Raw genomic sequence first — 22,771 nt, 5'->3', positions numbered from 1 at the left:
ACGACACCAGCAAAAGATCTCACCGAACCCTTGGTAAGCTTTATTTGCTTGCCCACTGAACCTCCAGTGGAAAGATACGTGCGAAATGCGATTGCATGTGTAAGGGACTTAAAAAAAGAAGCCAATAACACATCTCTCTTGTCCTCTCGAGTCCGATGCGTGACCAATGTCAGGGGCAAGTGCATGGGCATTCGTGGTAAGCAGAAAAACCAGCATGCAAACCCGTGCAGCGGTGTGTACCACTGCCGCCAGCATGCAACAGCCATGTGCCGACCGGTTCCGGGCCAAATCAATCTGGGAAGCAATTCATCATCGAATGCGTTTAACCTCGTCGCCAATGTGTAATTACCTGCGTTGAAGACTATAAATTAATGCTACTGCCCCTTGCGACCGGGTGCGGTGGGGCCCAACGGGGGAAAGGCGGGAAAGATTTTTATGAAAGATTCCACCAAAGAAGCGTCGCGAGTCAATTCTTATCAGCGTTGTGAAGAGTTCCTCTCAGTGATCTCCTAAAAAGGGTATTTTTCTTCAACAAGGAAAGCTTGATTGATTTATGAAGTTTAAAAATCAAGATTTCATACGAAAACTATTTTGAAGTACTTAAATGTACACACAAACAGGTGGAGAGATTAAGCTGCAGATCATCGAGACAATCACTTTCTGCAAACATGTTCGCTGTGGGCTACTAAAAATGATATGAAATTCCAGTTAAAAAAATAAAACAATTTAATCAATTTTATACGATCTTAATGAAGTTCGCCCAAAACCTGTACAGCCCTCCGAAACTCCAGATAAAACGGAAATTAAAAGCAACCACCAACAAACAAAAAATACATTACCCTGATCGTTGTCGGTCAGCACAACAACCCGCTGGGCAGTAAGGCCACACCACCACCACCACCACCAGAGCTCGATTAAACTTTTGTCAATAAATAAAACGCTCGAAAAGTAGCGCATCAACCCCGGTGGCGGGTCGTTCCGTTTGCGATCGCGCACAATGATCATAAATCATACACTTATTGTAATTTAAGCGCGTGCGAACTACGCAGGCCCGTGTACGGGAGAGCTTTATTATTGACCGATTGCCGGGGCCTGCCCTATCGGTTCATAACTCTAAACGATCGTGACCGGGAGTAAAGCTGCAGCATGGGGGCATGGCTCTCTTGCGTTTATGATTTCCTGCGACCTGCTTTTTTTTGCGCTGTTACTAGCATGCACCCGCTCTCTGTTTAGCAATTTGCAGCCTGTGTCTGTGACCCGAGGCTCGCATGGACTCCTCGCACAGCTTCAACTTCAACCTCAATCAGAGCCTAACGATGTAAGAGTGAGGAGTGCGAGCAGGATCGAACACTCGAGCCTAAGGTCTCGTTGAGATTTCTACTTCAACGTTGTGGTAAAACAACTAATTTGAGAAAGAGAGAAGATCGGCGATGCATACCGACGGCGGACAACGGATCGAATAATTTCGTTAACTTATTGTTGACATAATTTACCTGGTAGGCCTGTAATTTTGGTTGCTACAAGCGCATCGAGTCTCCCCGTTCGAAACGGAAGTGGCGGTATGATTGTCCGCTGGAGATACGAACAAACAGGGGAGAGAGAGAGAAAGAGCGCGCGCGAATCGAAATGCGAAGAATGACCACGGTGGGAACTACGCCCAAAAAGCCAGCGGTCCACCCCGGACCAGCTGTGGTCACTTCGAACTTGCCGTTCTGTTTGGCAGACATCTCCTTCTCCGTTCGATCCATTCCGATCCGAGGGTACCGACGCCGAAGGCTCATAAATTCATTCTGACCCACAAAAAAAAACGGACGGTCGCCCGTGGGGAGGTAGTCGATGCGAGGAGCATCGAAATCTGAACCGAACAACACGATTTTTATGTGGCCTAATCGAGGAAGCCACTAGAACCCACCGGCCGCAACCCAACCGGCGGCGAGTCACCCAACTGGTCGACGGTCTTAAAGTGTCTTGAATTCAAAGGGATGATGTTTTTTGTTTTTTTGTTTTTCTGAGTTTTGTTTGGTCATAAAATGTTTGGTTGCTCAGTTTCTCCCCATACCGGTACACGAGATGTTGTAAAGGGCCCTACCTACCAAGCGTTCGCGGTGGGTCAGAATTCGACCGACGATCAAATTGTGGTAAGATTTATCGATCAATAAAAAGCCAATCAGCGCACCGGAGGAGAAAACGTACCAAGTCGAGCGGGCTGCCAGGAGCGCCGTCCGATTTCACCGTCCGTATGCGGTGCAGCTCAATCTTGGCCAGCGGAATTGGATGCTCCGTCGATTGAAGCCTAATGCGAAGGTCCATCCTAGAGCGGGACCCTTTTTCACTTGAGCAAGAACAAACGTTTTAATGAGCTAGACCATCTATTAAAATGACCCAATTCTATGTTTTTAACACCTCCTCGCTATGCCGTTCCTTCTCCAGGGCTCAGTCTTTGAACAGCATAATCAAATGCTTGTGCGCGCGCACGCCGTCTAGAACACAAACCCAGACACCGCAGGAAGTGTGAAGTGTCTAAGAATGAAGAATGAAGGCGCACGCTTCACGTCGGCGAATAAAACACCCGGGCCGTCGGACCAACATCAAATAAAGGAATCAAAACCACGCCGGAAGGACACGAAGGTGCAGGGGGGGGAGATGCTGTGGGACCAAGATCCGTTAAAGGTGAGAACGATCATTAATGAAAATTACCCCATAATCGACCACACACACCGACGCGACCGGTCGCGCCGGCTATATACTTACCCATCCCGGTTTGTGTTCCGGCGCTGTCGATCTTCAAACTTCTGCTCGAAGGTGGGACGGACGATCGTTCGCTATGCTTGTTATTAAAATTATCCTCACTTGTATGACATTTCCCGCACGGTTAAAGCAAACGGTCCCTCACCAACCGTCTCTCTCTCTGTAGCCCTTGGCCTCAAAGAACGCGCATCATCACCAAAGCCACAGCAAAGCACATCTTCTGTTCTTGATGTCTCCTTCAATACTTCAATGCTTCAATGTTCCTGCCTCAGGCTACGACAGCAAACACATAATCATATACCGTGACGATATTGGTTTAGCGGCGTTCGACCGTGCTCTTCCTTTCTTCCGGACGGATGTGAGTGAGGGTTTTGATCCTCGGGCACTATCAGTACCGGGGACAGGTTGTTGTTTATCTATGGGCAGGGAGAAATTTATTTTCGTTTCTTCCCTCTTTTTGACTTGGATAATGTTCGGTTGTCGGTATTGATGTTCCTCCAGTTAGACGGCATTCATCCATTGAGCGTTGAAGTAAATTATTTCGATGAAATGGGTAATGCCATGGATTCGTTAACGGCATGATTTGTTTATTAGAGTTTCTGGAGATTCCAAACTGATCATAGGCAAAACGAAGACTACAACAAACAGGAACAAAACTATAAAGATAGTCGATTCTGAATAAATCTTTTTGTCTTCAGTGACGTTTATACGTACATCTCTTGTAAATAAATTGAAGAATTGGAATCATCATCGTCATGATTACAGATTCCCAGGCATTGCATAAATTTTTGGGAGATCGCCTAAAAGAGTTCTTCTCCTTCAGTAGTTCTCGGAACATATGATCTGTAAGTATACTGCTTAGCACATTCATTTTACTCATCATTTCTAAGGACGCCAACAGTTTACTTTCAGACTTTGAAATGTAAAATAAATCAGGATTCGATACCCTCGTCCTGCAATTCCAATAAAACTTTAGCTATGCTTTTTCAACCACATTCAAAGATTTATTGCTTTTCGGCGAGGGAAAACTCAAAAAACATTGAGGCGATTGTAAGGAAATTGTCATCTATATGAAGCAATCGCCAGTGAAATCATACAAAAAAGTCCTTTCATTTTTATATCCTTGTCAAACACTTTCTTCTGATGCACTCACCCGGGACCACACTACCATACCTGCAACAGAAGCTACCGTGCCTAATCCAATCAAACACGCGCCGTCTACCGTTTCCATGCACGATGCGGCAATAAATTTCTCCCTCGCAACACAGCACAAACACATCACCGCGCAAGACCTTTTCCCGGCAAACCCGCTCTTCACAACATTGCTCAAATCGCACAGTGACAAATAGCTTCCCATACGGTCCCGCACCATACGAGCTCACTTCAAGGAACAAATTAACTCTGACCAGGACGGATTCGGTCGATGGCAGCTTTCCTCCAAGAAGAGACTTTCCTTCCAGTTTTTGCTTGAAAATCTCTTAACCATGGATTACACGATCGCTATCACAACACGTATAAATATCTTCACTGCGGCGACGTGGTGCAAATAATAATTATCATTAATTTATCGAGCTGCTCGTCTGCTTATCCACCGCGCAGCAACGATGGGCAACTCCCGCAGTGCACTCTTGGATCTTGGTCATAGCCGTCCGGCTTATCTAACGCACCTCGCTCATACGCTGTTATCGTACCCGCATCATGTGTGACAAAATGCCACTCAGTCCCGCAGGGACCTCGGGCGATGAGTTATGGAGCGATTGAATGCTCAGTGGATTTTCTCCACGCTAAACTGCGCTCCACACGGCACAGGATCGTGTGCAGAGCTTAGGCTCGATCGATCAATAAATAAATACCCACAGTCACAGTGTCTGCCAATGGCAATATAAATCCACCTGTTCTCTGTACTGCCTGCTCACGAGGCTCTCCATAAATACGATTTTTTTTTGCTTGGCCTAATCCTCCGCTGGGACACGGTTCGACAGCTCAGGCTTTCCGCTTTCCGTGTACAGATTGTGTTGCTCTTCTGGAATGCATCTCTCGCTCGTGCATTTATGTCTACAAAAACCACTCTCGAACGCTTGATGCAAGGCAACAAAAAAAGGCTCAAAACTATCTAAGCGACAGGTGTGAAATGGCTCAATTAAACAACAGTTATAGTAATTATTTTATTTCCCGTACAGGTCCCTGTCCCTTATCTCACACATACTGGATCTCCTCTTCCTCTTGGTCGCGTGCAAATATACGCTGCTCGATGCAGTTTAATAGTTGCACCAAGCAATCGTCGAGGTGATAAAGCAGGTGAAAATGGCACAAAATCGGAGACACAGTTCCGCTTTCCTCAATCGCAAACGCATCGCGAGCGACACGTAAGGGCAGGACCAAACGGGGTCAGGCACAATTTGCCACAGACACACATGAGGCCGATTTGTCACGGTCACGGGTGTTTGCCGGTGACAAATCGTCTGCGCGTTTTTGCGCTGGGAGTATATGCTAATAAAATAGTTCAGACAAGTCAGTGGGCTAATGGAGAGAAGTCATGCGGGGTCTTCTGACGGGGTGAGCACAATCAGACGCCTTACCCTTGGCAATTGAGGCTTTGAGCTAATCCTACGCACACAGCCGATTTCGGTGAATGGAGGGCGTTGGAGAGCGTTCGGGGGAGAAGAATTTCCGATGATTTTCGTTGTCAATGTACCAATTTCCCGTAGTCTTAATTTATTCCTTCAATTTTCAAACAATACAAACACCACAAAACAGCCTTCGTCAAATGCCAACTGAGTTGTTAAACTTTATCGGGCCATCGGCAATCTGGCCCGCGACAGAGTGGCCAATTCGCGTCCTCGCACCGTGTCCGTGTGCCGAAATGCCACACGAAGATCAAAGGTCCGACGTTCCCAGAATTCGTCGCGGCTCGAGGCGACGAGATCCGAGGATCAGTTTTGTCACCGGACCAAGTCACCGAAACGCAAAAGCCAAACAAATGCTGCATACCACACCGAAATGCGAAGAACAATGTAGTTGTGTGCGCTGGCCGGTCCTAAACATGCACCGTGCATAGTTTGGCCACATAAATGATGACACCATTGTTTGGTGTCCGATCGGAACCATCGCGCTCCACACCGAAATGGCAGCCAAATGCAATGGTGTGCAATCATCGACCGACCGATGACCGATTGTTTTAGCACAACAATGCCGCCCTTTGCGTTCTGCGTGCGGCATCCATGCGGATTGGAAGGAGAGTTGATGCCTTTTACTGTGGCAATGAAGTAACAACAAGAAGACAAAAAACCAAAGCATCAGATCGTTGAACTTCAACAGAGCAGGGAAATTCTTCTCCTTCAGAAAAAAAAGATACCCAACTTGAGGGATTTTTACCAGCGAGTTCCAAAGCATGTCAGGCGCGTCGGTGACGCTATTATTTGCATAAAACGCACAGCAAAGACGACGCACGACGTCAACATGTGCATGTTATCAGGCGACAAAAGCCACACACACTCACTCTTTTTTTCTCTCTCCAACGCACTGTGCGGAGATGATGAATCGTCGTGTGGTTTTTCGGAGGATGTTGAAGACGACAACGGGGGGCGATGATGATTCGCCGCGCTTATCTTACAACCATCGGAAAACGACCTGTGCAAATATACCGTCCGGAGCAAACCGTCGCAGTGTCGGACGACCCCAGTGTGCGTTCCCTTCAGGTTCATTAATCTTGGCGCGTCCCCTAGCAGCTTTTAGAGAGCAATAACATGCCGAGAACGATCCTCTTCTCTTACACAACACTCCAAAGGTCTGTAAGATCGTTCTTGACTCGCGCCATGTTATCGCGGTGTCATCGGTTTATTTTGTTTTTTTTTTTTGTAGAAGTTTAAACCGGAGGGCGAACGGGGAAATGTGGCAAAAAGGAAAGTCATCATCTTCAAGAATGCTTTAAAGCATAATACATCAAAGTGATGGTGATGAAAAATAAACCTCTACACGCATGCAGCAACGGTGCGGTTGCTTCGTGGCGAGCTGCAGGCAAGACGCCGCCGCCGCCGCTCGACCTATGGTAGCTTAGCATCTTGTTTTGGAGACGATGAACCTCTCGCTTCCGTCGCACGTGCGAGCAGCAGAATGCAGAGCAGTTGCATCAGGTGAAGTGGTGTGCGTTTGATAAGGAGAACTTTCAGCAAGAGCAAATAAACACAGCCAGCGACGAAAGGCACAAGTCATGACAGAGCTGGCCTGACTGTTACAAAACCTGAAATATGTAAACAGACACAGTCCCTCTACAAAGTAGGTTATTTTTTACTTCCATCACATCGGAGTGCTTTGCCAGAGCTGTAGAAGCGGTTTAAGGTGATTCAACAAAAAAGTTTGAGATTCATACTGATTATGAAAATATCATTGTAGCAATTGTGTTGTGAATATTAATTAAACTTAAATGAAGACTAACACTGAAGACTGCATACAAAATCCCAGGATATTAAACTTCCTCCAGTACGAACAAAAGACTAATCTCAACCTATTTTCGGGATTTTTTGTGATCGATTTTAACACCAAAGAAAGACACTACCAGCACGACAAATTAACACGATCCTTTGGCATTTCAACCTGAACAGAAAGAAGAAAAAAACAAAACAGTCGAATATGTTCCAATTCTGCCGAACCCACCAATTATCACACATGCTCCACATTTCCACGATTAATATCCCGAATATATCCTGCCGCTTTATTAATCGTGCAAAAACAATTCTTTATCATTACGCAAAACCCGCTTCAACACCTTAACAAAAAAACAAAAAAACAAACTCGCCAAAAACTGTTCCACAAATGGCATACTGAACTGTCGTTGAAAAATAGCTCCCCCGATTGGAATGTTTCCCATTCGGAGTTTTCGTTCCCTGCGCAAACGAAATTAGCTCAGCTCAACACCGGGGGATCGACATAAAATTCTTGTCCCACTCGCTGTCCAGCTAATGAGTGGGCCCCATTTCCTTTTCATGCTACTTTACGATACGGTCACCGCACGATCGACGACGCATGCCCAAAGGCGATTTCGCTATCATCCTCAGTGCTGCTCTGCCGGTGAGTCGGGTGCGATTTGGAACTACGCTAAGAGCTTACCGAGCCTCAAACGCATCACCGATGGCTCTATGAACTAGTTTTGGAGCTTTGGAGTACACAGACACACACACATAGGGGCAGCTGCGGGATGTGGCCTATTTTCTCTCTCTGCTACCCCGGTAACGTTCTACACACACTCCCGGCGGGTTTCGTCGAGAGAGCGCTCGTTTCGAATTATGCAAATTACATAACCCACATATGCTTGGAACCGAAGCGCCTCTGAAGGAAAAATAACCCACCGTGAGCGACGGTACTTCTTCCCCACCCCACTCCGCTACTTACCTTGCCGCGTTGATAAGCGCATCGCAGCTCGCGAACGATATCGGTGGCCGGACGCAGGAAGTCGCCCTCGAACCGCTCCAGATCGCCGTGAAATGTGCACACGAGCAGATCGCGCGCCTGCCGGATCAGCATCGGGCGCGTGTGGTCCGCGTAGTCCGGATACAGTGGCCCGAGGTAATGGTCGATCAGGCTCTCGATGCTGCCGCTACCGCCGTGCGCCGATGATAAACGGTCGGCGGCGGTTGGCGCAAACGGTCCCACCGTCAGCCCACAGTCCGGTAGCGCATCCGACTGCATCTGCATCTGAAACGAAATATCGATCACGACGTGTTTTAGTGTGGTGCGCAGGGGCAAGAAATGGGTTGATGGAAGACCCCCGAAGCGAAGGTAGAGGAATAAATAGGCTGCAAACTACACGGCGCGCGCCACCCTCCATCATTTATCACCCGAGCCAGGACGAATCTTTCGCCCGGGTCCACAGACCAGGGAAAAGGGCTTAAATTTATGCACGTTCCCGATATCCGGAGGATCCTCGCGGGGAGAGAGAAAAGCATCTTCGGGCGTACCATACCACCGATCAATACACATTAAAGTGTCATCGAACTCTTGCCGTGTGCCATCGTCTGGGACTTTGCGCCGGCATCGTTGAGAACGGGGCGCAATTGAACTGAAATCAATTTCATGTCATGTCGAGTGGCGCGCGACGAGCGGTGGTTGGATTCAGAACACTCTCATACATACACACATATGCAAAACGAACGGGATCAGTTTTATTGCTGATATTACTCGACACCACACACGGCTTCGTCGGTGGTCCGATGGTCCGGCAGGTGGGTAGGCCCTTTTTTCCACTGGCGTGGGGTGCGCGCGTACGTGCGTAATGGAAGAATGCGTATGCTTTGACCCTTGCGGATTTGTTTGCGCACCGCACACCTTTACGGTGAGTCACACACCCTGTTTGTGTTTCTGCTTTTGGATATTCTTGGTTGAGTGTTGGATCACTTTTGCGTCTGTGGTGGTTTCAGAATGTTCTAAAACTCTGTTCTAAACGTAAAGCTTTTCGGGGATTTTATATTTTGCAAAATAATTCTTGATGTAATTAAGCGAGTAAGTTACTGCTTTACATTTTTGGTATATTCAGTGTTGTACTTCAAGAATCTTTCATAAAGGTTTATTGATGTGAAACTTCAGATATGATTAATTCTGGTCTCTCATCGAATTTCCAAAAATACATTAATCTCTAAAGAGCCACAATTCTCATACTATTTATAGAGATTAATGGATATCTAAATTGTCTACGTTTGTAGTATTTATTACACGACTACATCTGATCTTACGAAAAAACAACTCTGGAATGAATACTTCAATACTTTCATAGGAATACATCAAAATCTATTGAAATAAAAGCGGTTTTTGTAGTCAAGTACAAATATAAGACAAAAAAAGGTAAAATCTTGAATTATAGACTTATGAATCTACAAAAGTAGGTCTCGTAGAACAGTCGTCAACTCGTACGACTTAACAACATGCCCGTCATGGGTTCAAGCCCCAAATGGACCGTGCCGCCATATGTAGGACTGACTGTACTGCTATGGGGGGATATAAAAAAAAGTCACTGAAAGCCAAGCCCACAAGTAGTGATACAGGCAGGCCTTGACCGACAATGGTTGTTGAACCAAAGAAGAAGAATAAGAAGAAGAAGAATCTACAAAAAATCATACCTTCGAAAATAGAAATGTTCGTAAAACTTTGAAGATTCATTAATCTCAAAATTAGAGACTCGGATTCTAATATCCACATTGATGATTCAATCAGATTCAAGAATCTTAATCTGAGTTACCTGATGTCTAATCAGGTTCTTCCATAGTGTTATCTTTTTTGTTATGATCACATCCAACAATTTTATTTCAACAATTAAATACTAAATAGTTCTTACGGCCGGATAAGTAAGTAAGTTCTTACGGTCTAGCTACTCGCCTTTGAAGAAGTAATACTCTTCAAAACATGTTTTATATCCTCGTAATCTTCTTCTATTTGGCGTAACATCCTACGCGGACATGTCGACCTATACAGGCTTTCGAGACTTTATTCATTACCACGCAGCCGGATAGTCAATCCTTGCTACGGGAGGACGGTCCAGTCTAGGATTGAACCCATGAAGGGCATGTTATTGAGTCGTTCGAGTTGACGACTGTACCACGGGACCGCCCCCTCCTCGTAATATGACGCGAAATAAAAAGTATTGACATGCTCATAATACGTTTTTTGAGGTTTTTCCACTTTTTGAGCTCTCAAAATAAGTCGACAAAAGGCACTTTAAACTATCTCCTAATACCACAAATATTTCGCCTATAACATGTTCTAACCATTCCAAAACTGAGGTAGCTCTTTTATTAACATAAACACGTTTAAATTACCATAAATTGGACCCAAAATTTGCTTCGCCTTCGATTACTTCATGCATGCAAATTCGCCCAACAACTTTCCAGTTTCAACAACCACAAAATCCGGCGCTCGTTATGAGGTTATCTTCCACGGGTCAACCGATCGGCGCGCCGGTTCGCTCGAAAACGGTTATAACAACTTCCTTTCCCTCGAATGCTCAAAACTGTCAACGAAATCGCGCAAGATAAAGTCACTATTTATGGTCGCGTTCCTTTCGTTCTCGTTCTATCCCAGCCAAACCGAGACGCTGCAAACCTGCGATCCTCCCTCCACGTCTCTCCTCTTTCGCTCCACACAGCTTATCTTTATTGACCGACCAATATTGCCTAGCGCTGGCCATAAATTAAAACCGATCGGTGTCTTTCATTTTCGGACGCGAACGAATTCTGTCTCACTTCCGTTGCGGTGCTGGCGAAAAAGTCCCGTGACCCTCCCGCCGTGCGGAGACAAACCGACCCACAGATGTTGATAACCTTTTTAGCGAACCACTCGTCTGGGCACACGCACACGCCAGGGCGTTCATGTACATGCGTGAGAAATTGGCCCAGAAATTGGCACACGGTTCGCGTGCCGACGGGCACGCGGTACCGGTACGTCCGTGGTCAGCGCCGCCTCATTGATCCGTTCGGCATTTCGGGGCCAGAATACCATTTTTAGAACCATTAGGAACGCACGGTTCTGAGAATGAGGCAGAGAGTAATGTGTTTCCCTTCCCAAAAAGTACCGTTACCGAGATAGAGAATGAGAAAGAGGTCCACATACAAAAAATAGCTCCAACATTTAACGGGTGTCAAAAAGGTTCGCCAAATATGGCTGCCGCAACCGCCGGTCACAGCATCGACACGCTCAAGAATCTCACGTTCTTTCGGGCGAGAAAAATCAAACCTTCCAATTATTTTCGCCCCCTCCCGTCCCTCAGGCAGGGATCGAAAGAACCAGGGTCAATGGTGATCTTTCGCAACTCATAACTGTTTTGAGGTTTTTGAGATCTAACGCGGTGAGTGACGCTACTGCTACGCACCTACCTACTTGTGGTCATGATCTTTCGGCCCGTCGAAACAAGGCAGCAGCGTGGGTTGACTTTCCATCGCATGCCATCAAAAAAACTAGATCGATTGCTGTCAATCAAAGGCGCCACCAAAGTTCTGCATCTCCCGGTCCATTCACCTTGAACTTCTTCGGACCGGGGAAAGAGTCAGTGTGGGAGTGCTAGTACCCGTGGACAATAGTGCAGTTTGTACGGACGAACGAGCTGTACGTACCGAGCCCATTACGCAACCACCAATCGCCCGGCAACCGGATAGAATTCTTACCATTCTCGCCCGCCGGCTAGCACAAGAGAGCGTCGTCGTGGCGAGGAACCTTGAGCGTTCGCATCGAAAGTGAAAACCGTTCATTACACCAAGATTAAGCGTGCCTCGGAACGACGGCTTTTTTTAGTGGAGTCGCGTGCGTTGCATTGGACATTACGAACTTTACGGTTCCATCGTGTCCGGATAATCCCCGGTTAAATTGGGAACCTTCGCGCTGGTCCAGCCGTCCCTGCTGCTGGATGCTATTGTTTACGTAATAATCTGCCATTACCGATGACGTGCGACCCTCAGCAAGATCGTCCGAAAATCCGGATCCGAAACGCACCTTCAAGCGCGTCAAACGATCGACAGCTGCTGGGGGGCTCTGGGTTCTTTCAAGAGATCGCGTCGGTGCAACCCTACAACCGAGTACGTGCTATAATAAGGTGGCTCTCGGTAACCTATTTTTAACGAAATTCATTCCCTTTTCCAAGGATCTGCCTTGCAAGCCAAGTGTGCGCAAGTCCTGCCGTAACCTGATCAACTTTCCGTTGCAAAAAAGATAAAAAGGAAATGTCGGGTAAAACATAATTTTGGCAATAACAACAAAAAAGCCTACAAAAACACCGTACCAAAATGGCCCATTTCTTATTTACTGTGAATTTTATTCGTATCACCACACCGCTACACACCATCATTAATGGGATTGCGCATGCTAAATTATAGCTGACCGGGATCGATTTTTGCTCGCTCGCTACCCAGACAAAACTGCAGCTGCAGTACAACGGCACACGGGGTTGAGTTTGCGCGCTCATGAGCATAATGGTAATCTGATTTGGGGTGATTTCTTAACCTTTCACCCAACCGAAAAAAAAAGAAATGAAACGTACCAGGTCCTTTTACTCGTTCGTAGTTCGCGCGAAACGCGAGATGCGAGAAATTAAAAGAATGTAATTTCGTAATAAAAAATCTGTGGTACCATCGCCAATAAGTTACGAGTCGTCTTGCGGTTGCCTGGAACCTCCTGCTGTTGGTTCGCGAATGAATTGGAGATTGCTCAGGCTCTTTTTTCCTGCGCAGCAAACGATCCGGACGTTCAGCCGATCGGTTTGCGCCACTCCTCTGGGACGATGAGGTTCGATGTATCGATCCAACTGTCGGCGGCCCTTTTTTGATAATGTTTATTTCCGAACGACCGTTACTTACACATCTGCTTAATACAAATTGGTGTAATTAAGGATATACGAACTCAAACACGCAGTCGTGCTTTATCTTTAATTTTTAAGAAAACTTGGGCAAAGAAAGCTTTACCAAAAAAAAAACATAACATTTACAACATGGTTTTAGGAAGTTGATTGCATATATATATGGACAAAATGAGCCAACCAATGTCTAAAAAACAACATAAAACCAAAAAATGTCCAATTTCTGATGTACTACTAAATGCATCTTTAGCATTGAATTGAGTTAAGATCTTAGAGATCTCATGCAGATCACCTGCAGGCTACCCTAATCAAAACTGCATCAATTCAAACTGGCATAAAAGAGACACAGTTCCGTTTTCGCTTTTAAAATCAACGTTCAATCTCAAACTTTCAACGCTGTAAAACTCAAAGACCAGTCCAAGCAAACAGACACACCCTGAGCACCAGTGGGCACTGCACTGGCCAATCAAACTCATCCATAACGCCCCAAGACGAATTATCTTCGCGATGCTAATCGCTTCATTATCTTCTCTTGTTTCCTCCAGTCACGCTTTAGAGCGGCAAGATTTTCACGCAAGATAGCAAGCTCTCCAACGAGACACAGCATCCATCAATGTATGTAACATTGGAGATGGGAGGGAAATAAAAAAAAACGAGCCGGGAAGAAAAATGAATTAATTGAAAAACACGCATTAAAACCCCGGTGCCACACACTAGCATGAGCGCTTTGAGGCGCCTGCCGTTTTCATCAATCACCCTCCCTCCAGTTAGGAAGCAGTTGCACACAAAAAAAAATATACACGTGTCACCACCCACCGGGCACCCAGGCTGCCAACAGGAAGGAAGGAAGCACACTCTGAAACTCGAACCAAAATGCGCCGCTCTCCTCCTGCGTTCTGCCAAATATCCCTTGCACCCAGTTCCTAGCCTCTACCAGTTGCCGGGAATCGGAAAGTTGTACATCAATAAAACCACTCCATTTGGCTTAATTGATGTTGGACAGTTTTATAAGTGTGTCAATAAATTTATGTGACAAGAAATTGGAAACCGATCGAAGATATCGGTCCAGCGACGGCGGCCGGTGGTCTACCATTCCCAGCAGGAAGGAGCGGAGAGCGACGTGTCCGTTTGTAGAGTGAGATTGAAAGTTGCATTTATGTGTGTGTTTTTTACAAGTTTATGTTTTTTTTCTTGTACAATTCTTTGACACCAATACAGCCCGCATCTAGTTTTCTAGCATTTCTCCGTTTCTAATTCAAGTTTCGTTCGCACCGCGGGGGAGGTGTTGTAGAAATTGTACCAAAAATGAAAATTTATTAGATCACCCGTAGCGTAGCGTATGTAGTGTGTTTTTCTGAGAGCCATTCGAAATAGTGAGTGGTCAGGGTATCAATCGGGCGATGAAAATACTCAATAAGAAATGGAACTAGTTGGAACAAGGGTTAAAATCAATTACAACTGTTCGCTAGAATGAGCTTCAACGTCGTTTGAATTATCACTGAATAAATGATATACTCTCTGGATCATCCACGACTCCAATCCGACTTCGACTGTTAGTCCGATTTCGACTCCGACGAAATCTTCACCGACCCAAAGGTTTATCGTCCAGAATTATGGGACTTAGGTTCAAAATCAGAACTACAAACATCAAATCGATCGATCAAATTAAATAATTGATAACAATTTCACTAATCAACAATATCAATTAACAAAGGCTCTAAATAAACGCACAAAAGAAACCCATTCAAATAATTTGAACTGCATTTTTAGGAACTTGATGAATATCCAACCTATTCTTCATTCATTAACTAATTCTTCAGCATAAGGTAAGTTCTAGAATTCTTGCACATTTCTACATCATTACCTAAATATTAAAATCCATTTACAACATTAACATTAGATTGCTGTATTCTGTTATTCGACATTGCGATTCATTACCATGAATCATTCTTCAGGATTGATTATGATTTGGATATGCTCGAGTATCTCTTTAGCTAAGCAAATTTCGAAACCATCAATTGAGCCTGTCAAAAATCATATTAACATTAAAGCCCATGCCCATCTACAACCTTGCCCATAATTACACGCAATCAAAGCCATCAGCAAACGACGACGACATGATCGACCCACTGCCACACTGCCCAGAACTTCCAATACACCACAGCAACCACCGGTGTAGAGCATTTCCCAACTCTGCCCGTGTTTCACAGACCGAGGGGACCCGTCATCCCGCCCAACAACAAACAAAACAAAAAAGCCCATAAACCAAAAACCAATCAATTCATCTAAAAATGGTCCTCAAAAATTTCCCAACGCAGTCAAGTCAAGCCCGTTCGCTTTCAGCAGCTCGTTGCACTGATTTATAACGGTCGTGGAACGGAAGGGAACTGCCGTGATTTTGCCGCCCGTGCATGTGGGTGGCGAAACCCTTCGAAAGAACTGTCGCCCGCCTCGTGTCCTCCTCTCGGTGGGCCAGTGGTGGTAGTGTCTCCCCCTAAGAACCAACTCGTTCAGGGCGCGAGAAGGGTGCGCGAGACCCGAAAGTGAGTGGCACGGGTCACACGGATTTCGGAACGCGCTTACTACTGTCACATTCGCGGTGCGCGCGCACGCCGTCGGCGCCGGCGTGTGTCGTGAGTGTTGAGCGGCCACGGCGCCCCACCGCTTCCAGCACAGCACCGCTGGAGCAATAACAATGCATTCTGACACAAAAGTCCACCGAGACGATCGCCGGGTTTTCCTATTTGTTTATGCCTCTCCCCGGCTCAGCCGAAAAGTGGGTCAGCAAATAGTTCAAAGTTTACTTTCAATTGGAGCCAACCACCGCAGCACCACATAAGGCAAACCGAAGCAGAGCCTGAGAGCGTCTGGGGTTGTGCGGGAGGAGGACGACGCCCAGCATATGGGCGATTGATTTTGTGTACCTCCGCACCGCTCTTCCTCGTAGTGTATTGATTTGATTTGGCATCTCCCGCACTATAAACACTTAACGATCGCTACAACGCGCATCTCTCTCGCATTTGCTACACATTTTGGGCCGGGGCAGCTGCCCACACTCAGCGTTGCCCATCCGGAGACGGTGACATTGCCTCGTTTGGTGGTTGGAGTTGCGCTGACCGGGGTCGGGCCGGAAGAGAGCGTTCCTAATTTGACATGTTTAGCCTTGAAGTCTCACGCGTCGCGCCATGACCATCGGAACGCGGTCGGTCAGCCCTCCATTTTCCCCCCCGGGGGTGCGTTTTGGACTGTTTGGGTGGGCGCACGCGTACGAAAATCATGCCTGTGTGCACTGCGTCAAATTAGGCCTTTCTGCTGAGGTTTGGAACAGAGCAGAGCATAGGTTCGTCAAATTAAACTGCATGAGTTGTTTGATGAAGTGTACCAAATACGGGACTCATTTCGAACAGCAAACAATCGATCGCATCCACTTGGAACTGTGGCCCGATTTCCAACAGGTAGCATTAACCTTTGGGCGGGAGAAAATTGCACCCATGAGGATGCGCTGAGGAATACAACGCTACCCCATTTCACTTTTCACTAGGAATGCTCTTGAACTGGCGCAAAACCGAGCCAAGGTTCCACCTTCACTTTGCACATCCTTAGCGAAATGGAAAAAAGAGAAGGGCCCGTTGGGTGAAATGTGTGTCAACGCATGCGTCAGCAGCATATCGCTCGCTGGAGTGATCTGTAAACTGTCAATAAGACTAATTTACTGAAGCACGATTGAGTACATATCGAAGTTTTCAAGTGATTTACATGATCTTTCAAGCTTTCATCGGTCTTTTCTGTTTTCGCATCATTTGTTCTCATTTTTGGAGTATATTCTTGCTGTTTTTGTGTGTCTTGTAGGTACTTCAAGTATTCTTTAGTTATTCAGAGAGAATATTTTAAGTTATTCGGCTTCGTTATGCCTTCTATGAATGGTTCAGTTTTCTATTAGTTGGAAGTCAAAAATCGAATGTTTTAAAACGCATAAGATATAATGCCAACAACCTAATTTACCTCCATTGAAAAGCCTTTCATTGCCCTAACCTCATTCTTCAATCACGTCGCGCAAACTCCTCACAATCTTATCTCAATTCGTCAACACTTAAGATACCAAAACAAGAAACCTTTAATTGGCGCACCATAGCGGGGAATGATTATACGATTCTAAGTACGTCTTAATTTCACATTTCCCCTCATTCACGAGAATGAAAAATCAGCCAACCCATTCATGGTTTTCCGCTCCACACATACACACACGAACACGAATTAAGCATACGTGTCGCCTGATATGCACCACTCATCAATTAACCTACACCACACGCTGCTGCATGGGACGCTTCAAACGTTAATCAAATCTTCTCGCGACCGACGGAAACCGTTGCAATTAATTAAGCAATTTAACGTACGCCTTGCTAGATGGATAATTTACGACGCGAGGAAGCGAGACAGAAAGAGGGTAACATAAAACACGAGGAACTTGGGAAACAGATGCAATAAAGCACATACACGGCAGTTCCCGCAGGAGGACGAGAGAACTCCTTTTGCCGGAGAAACACACACACCAGCAGCTCCAGGGAAGAGTGACAACAAAACCTCAGCAGAAGCCAATACACACCACACCATCGTCATCTACCAACGGAGCCCCTTACATACGGTAAATCATCTTATCAACGATCGTAATGATGCTCCTCTCCACATCAAAACCCTTCCGATCTGCTGCTCCCAAGACTGTCTTCTCGACCAAAGAACGCAACTTCGAAGCTCTGCGCGAACGAACGGGGACTTGATGGGTGGAAAGGCATTATGGATCCCTGATTAGAGCCTCGCGATAGTTAGAGCTCGTAGATCGTTGCTTTGTGATAGGCCGCGTGCCGAAGCTAGACTGTACATGAAGAAAAAGGCACCAGATCCTACAAAACGGCGTGCGGAAGATCACATCTCCCAAGAGGTCCCGCTGCTGGTATGGAGTGATGGTGTTTTATGTCGTCTTCCCCCCCTAGTACGCGAACAACCCTCTTTTCGTTGCACCAATATTGCACACACAGGTCTAGAGGGACGCGAGGACGAGATGTCGAAAGGCTTGGCCCTGCAGTGGGTACGTAATAATAACGCCAGCCCCCCAAAGCTCCCACCAATTGCGCACGGGACGTGGAGTGCTTTAGTACCATTAAGGTTTATGTTTATGGGCCGGGACGAGGGTTCTGACCTGACTGCTTCCCCCTTGTGCTAAGTGCCAAGAGCCAGAAGAAGCATCAAACGCGGAGCATTCACATGCATAGTTGGGAGTTGGTTATGCTTCGCGCACAGACACAAACCCAACGACTCTCAATAAATTTCCCATGCAAGTGCTGCCGCTGATTGCTTTGCCTTCAGAGCCGGTGTTAGCCAAATGTGGCCACGTGCACGCAGTCGATTAACCTCTCACAAAATAATATTTATTGCCCTTTTGGTGCACATTCACTCGCGGGGTGCCGTGATTTGATTTCGAAAGAGAATAAGAGGGAACAGAAGAAGACGAGGAAGAAAAAAACTCCACGCGCATAAACCGGTGGCAGCTAACGACATTAAACGGAGGCATTTCCCATCCCAAAACCCAAACGCACGCGCCACTGCCATGTTCAATCGCAATGTGTAAACAAACAATTACAAACAAGCAACGAGATTTTCCCTCGCACAGTGCCGGTTGTTCAATTTCATTCATTTTCCTTCAGAATGACAATTTATGACTTTTTTTCTCGTTTGCACTGTATTTGCGCACGCATTTTCCCAAAATCTCATCGCGTAAGATGCTGCACATTCATTTGTGAAAAGGGGGAAAAAACTGCACGAAGAAGACACTCTTTCACATATTGCACCGCTAAAGGGGTCTGCGTTAATTGCACCACCGGAGCTGCACGGCGCGCGGTTTGGGCGCATCCTGCGTGTGCTTTACAGGGGTTTACACACACACAAAAAAGGGATTTCAGCGCGTTGCATTTCGGTCACGGTTGTCACCCCTAGCATACACAATCGGACCGCTTATTAACTTTACGCTCACTTCACGGGCGGGCGAGTTATTTAACTATTTGCGCGCGGTGGGGAAGGAACTCTGCAAAACACTGTCTCCCGGAGGGATTGAGAAGTTGTGGTCACGTGCGAATGAATAACGGAAGGCAGGGTGTGTTGATTTTTATTTTTTATTTGATTAGGACACCCGACCGCAAACAGGTCGATTTCCGTGTGCGGTAAAGGACCGTTGGCTGCGGTTTGTTTTTCTATTTTTTTCAGCGATAATAATTTCGCACCGACCGGGTGAAAGATTTATGCCTTTTTTCTTCTTTTAATTCGATGTTTGTTTTGACGGGAAGTGAGATTTTTTTGTTCAAACCAACGTCACACTGCGTTGGGAAATGTGCTCAATTTTGGATGATGATCCAAGGGGATGATAGAAAATATGGTGTGCAAACACATAAATCACATTGTTTAAGCCTTGGGAATATTTTTAAATGTTGATTGACATTATCTAGTATTACAGGGCTTTTCAGCAGTTATCATAGCTGTGGGACACTTTATTGACTCTTTCATACGTGAAATGAACTTAGTATAACGTGAATTGGACTCTACAGCACCCTTGATGGACAAATCCAATAGGAATTTTAAAGGAGCCTGTCCAAAAAGCGTTCCATAGAGTCCAATTTCCAACATATGAAGTTCACATCCAATAAGAAAGAGTCAAGGATGTGTCCGACAACTATGAGAACACGTGGAAAACCCTGTATAATATTATGATTTTTTGTTTATAAGAGCATCAAAAATTTTGAATACAAATATTTAAAAAAATTATCAGTTCGTCGCTTAGTAGGCATTTAAATAATATAGCGCAACATTTAACTATGTTTTTAATCTCCTACCTGCAAATGCGCTATTGACGATACTTGTTCCGATAACTTTACAGTGTCATGTGAAACCCGCTGAAAGCCCCAATTAACCTCTATATTCCCTCCCAAATTGCTTGATTGTTTTTCGAACCTTCTTAACAGAAAAAAAAGCCACAGCCTAATATCTAAAGCCTAATTAAGACCTAACAATCTTGATTGAATCATTCAACAATCGGCATTCTAATTACATCATCATCCGCCTAAAAGGTGTCTCCCGAGCGTCGCTCCAAAATTATCATACACTGATTACAGTGGCCTGCCCAAGCCACAGCACCACGGGAGAGGATCGTCGCCATCATTACACAAAAAGTGTGAATTTTTTCACTCGCTCAAATCGGCCCCAAATATTGAGTAAGAGTCACAGCAACGGCGACGCGACCTTCTACCGTTGACACAATAAAACACAATCCATCTCACACCGGAGCATCGACCACCGAATATCCCGAGGGGGCCGTAAAACCTTCCCACAAGAAGAAAAAATAAATAAAGCCAAGAGGAAACCAAAACAAACACCGCCTTATCATTAAAAGGCAATAAAATCAACAACAATCCGGGCGACGCACACACGTTTGCGTCCGAATTGCAAATTGCAGCCCCAACAAAGCCCCGGGACTGCCCTTTTTGGCACCAAATAAAGGGTTTCCTCTCTACATCCCGGGGCCCAAAATGTGAGCAAATACACACACACACGCACAGATACAAATATACAATTTTAATGGCTGATGATCAACAGCACTGCGGTTGGCCGGGCGGTTCTGTAACGGCTGCAAGACCAAACGGGAAATACGGTCGTTGCGAGGCCGCAAAATAAAACAACCCAACCGGAAGATTACGGGAATCGCAACATTTTTCAAGCCAGCACCCATCCCAACCGCATGCATGCGGCCGCTGGAACAACATGCTCGAAATGTCGATTCCGCTTTCGATGCTCTCTTCTACCTCACAACCCCGGAGGGCAATCGAACGGAAACGCCAAACTGGAGCGCAAAAAAAAAAGTCAAGAAAATAATCCAAAACGACACCCGATCCAGATTCAATCCGCTCGATTTGCGGATTTCGTAATGTACGTGTTGTGCGGGGCCGTGTGTGAATGTGATGGAAATTTCGCACCAGTCAAATAAAGTGCAATCTCTTGCGCTTTCTCCCTCCGGCAGCTCCTGCCGATTGTGGCGGGCGAACCGATGTAGCGGCGAAATTTATACAACAAATCTGAATTTTGTCTTGTCCTCGGTATGACACAACAGCAGCAGCAGCAGCAGCAGCCATTCCAGCATCCAAACCGACCACCGGGAGGCCCAATTTCTTCTACCATCATCGTCGTGGCGCGTGTTGCATCTGCACTCTGCACCGTTATACACCCGGGGGAGAAGGGTGGGGGACAGCCAAAAAGGGCTGCCCGAGATGGATGGGAAAAATCCCGAGCCAGCATAGCGAGAGCAAGTATTATGGGTACACGCCACCCTCGCGCCCGCGCTGCCCCAGTGCACTGCTTCTCGCCGAATATTCGCATCGCATCTCGCATCTTATGCAACACCGAAATCGGCACATGGCGTCTGTTAATCGCGCGGGCGCTCGAAGTTTTGGGTCGCCGGGGAAAAATTAGCTTCACGTTTACTAATTTAATTTGCATTTTTCATGAGTTCAGCAGCGCGAGCTCGTGTTTTGTCGGCTTGCACTTTCTTTCATTATGGCCGCCGACGGGCGCGCGAGACGATCTCAGCGCAGCCTCGGCGGACGATAAACAAAACCAAAGTATTTCACGGCACAAGAGAAAAAAAAGCAACGGAACGAACCCAAAACTTGGCACTGTTTGTAGGAGCAAGTGTACACGGTTCGACGATTGGCCGTTTGATTGGCGTTGGGCGACTGGGTTGGCAAACGGGATGGCGACCAACAGGCGGATGCTGCATTCGTCTCAGATGTACGCGATTTCGTCCACCGTTCGACGATCTCACGGTTTGTAACGGTTTTTGGGGCTGAATGGTGTGGGTTAGGTACAGGAAGTGTTGATCACCAGATGATCAGGAAAGGAATCTGAAGAAGCGAAAATGGAATGTCTCGAGAATGATACAAATAACGCTCTACTGATGTAGATTTTTCGTAACTCATGTTTATGTTGATGCTTTTTGCTGCTCTTGGTTCCAAATTAAAGGCAAAGGTTAAAAGGTAAAAAAGATGTAAAAGAAAAAGTAAAATTTAAAATATTATAAAAGAAAATCAAATTTAAAACCAATTTAATAATACACACACGCATAAGAGCTAATTTGACATTATCTAAAGATTTTTAAACTAGAGATGATGAACTCATGAATTTGAACGAGTCTTTCAAATGAATGAATAAATTTCAATCTCAATGTTTAAGAGACATGAATCTCCATAGATTTGTGATTCCAAAAATGTGCAAATTTTCCAAATATGCATGATTCAATACAGATTCATGATTCCCTCAGATGATTCTTGATTCTCCGAATCTCCGAATGATAATTTCTGAAGATTATCATGATATTAATAAATTTTTGGAGATATGTGATCTACAGAGACTAGAGATTCATGGTAAACACACACAGCTAAAGAGATTCATGACTCCATTAAGTTTCATAGATTTATATAGAATGATGAACCGCATACATATCATGATGAAGATACATTCTCTTTCTGGGACGGTCCCGTAGAGCAGTCGTTAACTCGCCTTTAACGCGACTTAATAACATGTCCGTCGTGAGTTCAAGCCTGATATGGGACACTCGTACCCGTCCTTACGTAGCAAAGTTGATTATCCGGCTGCGTG

At 45.8% G+C, this 22,771-nt stretch overlaps 1 protein-coding gene across 8 annotated transcripts in view; it reads right to left on the bottom strand.

The window, feature by feature from the left end:
• Positions 1-22,771, bottom strand: part of LOC121594906 — a 270,610-nt gene that overhangs the window by 192,879 nt on the left and 54,960 nt on the right. For all 8 annotated transcript variants that reach the window (XM_041918726.1, XM_041918734.1, XM_041918727.1 and 5 more), the window contains one exon: positions 8,137-8,439. In XM_041918726.1, the coding sequence (XP_041774660.1) occupies positions 8,137-8,439 (303 nt within the window). The remainder of the gene's footprint in view (positions 1-8,136; positions 8,440-22,771) is intronic.

Source organism: Anopheles merus, chromosome 2L (assembly GCF_017562075.2).
Source record: "Anopheles merus strain MAF chromosome 2L, AmerM5.1, whole genome shotgun sequence".
Classification (NCBI taxonomy): Eukaryota; Metazoa; Arthropoda; class Insecta; order Diptera; family Culicidae; genus Anopheles; species Anopheles merus.
This window is presented reverse-complemented; position numbering and strand designations above follow the sequence as displayed.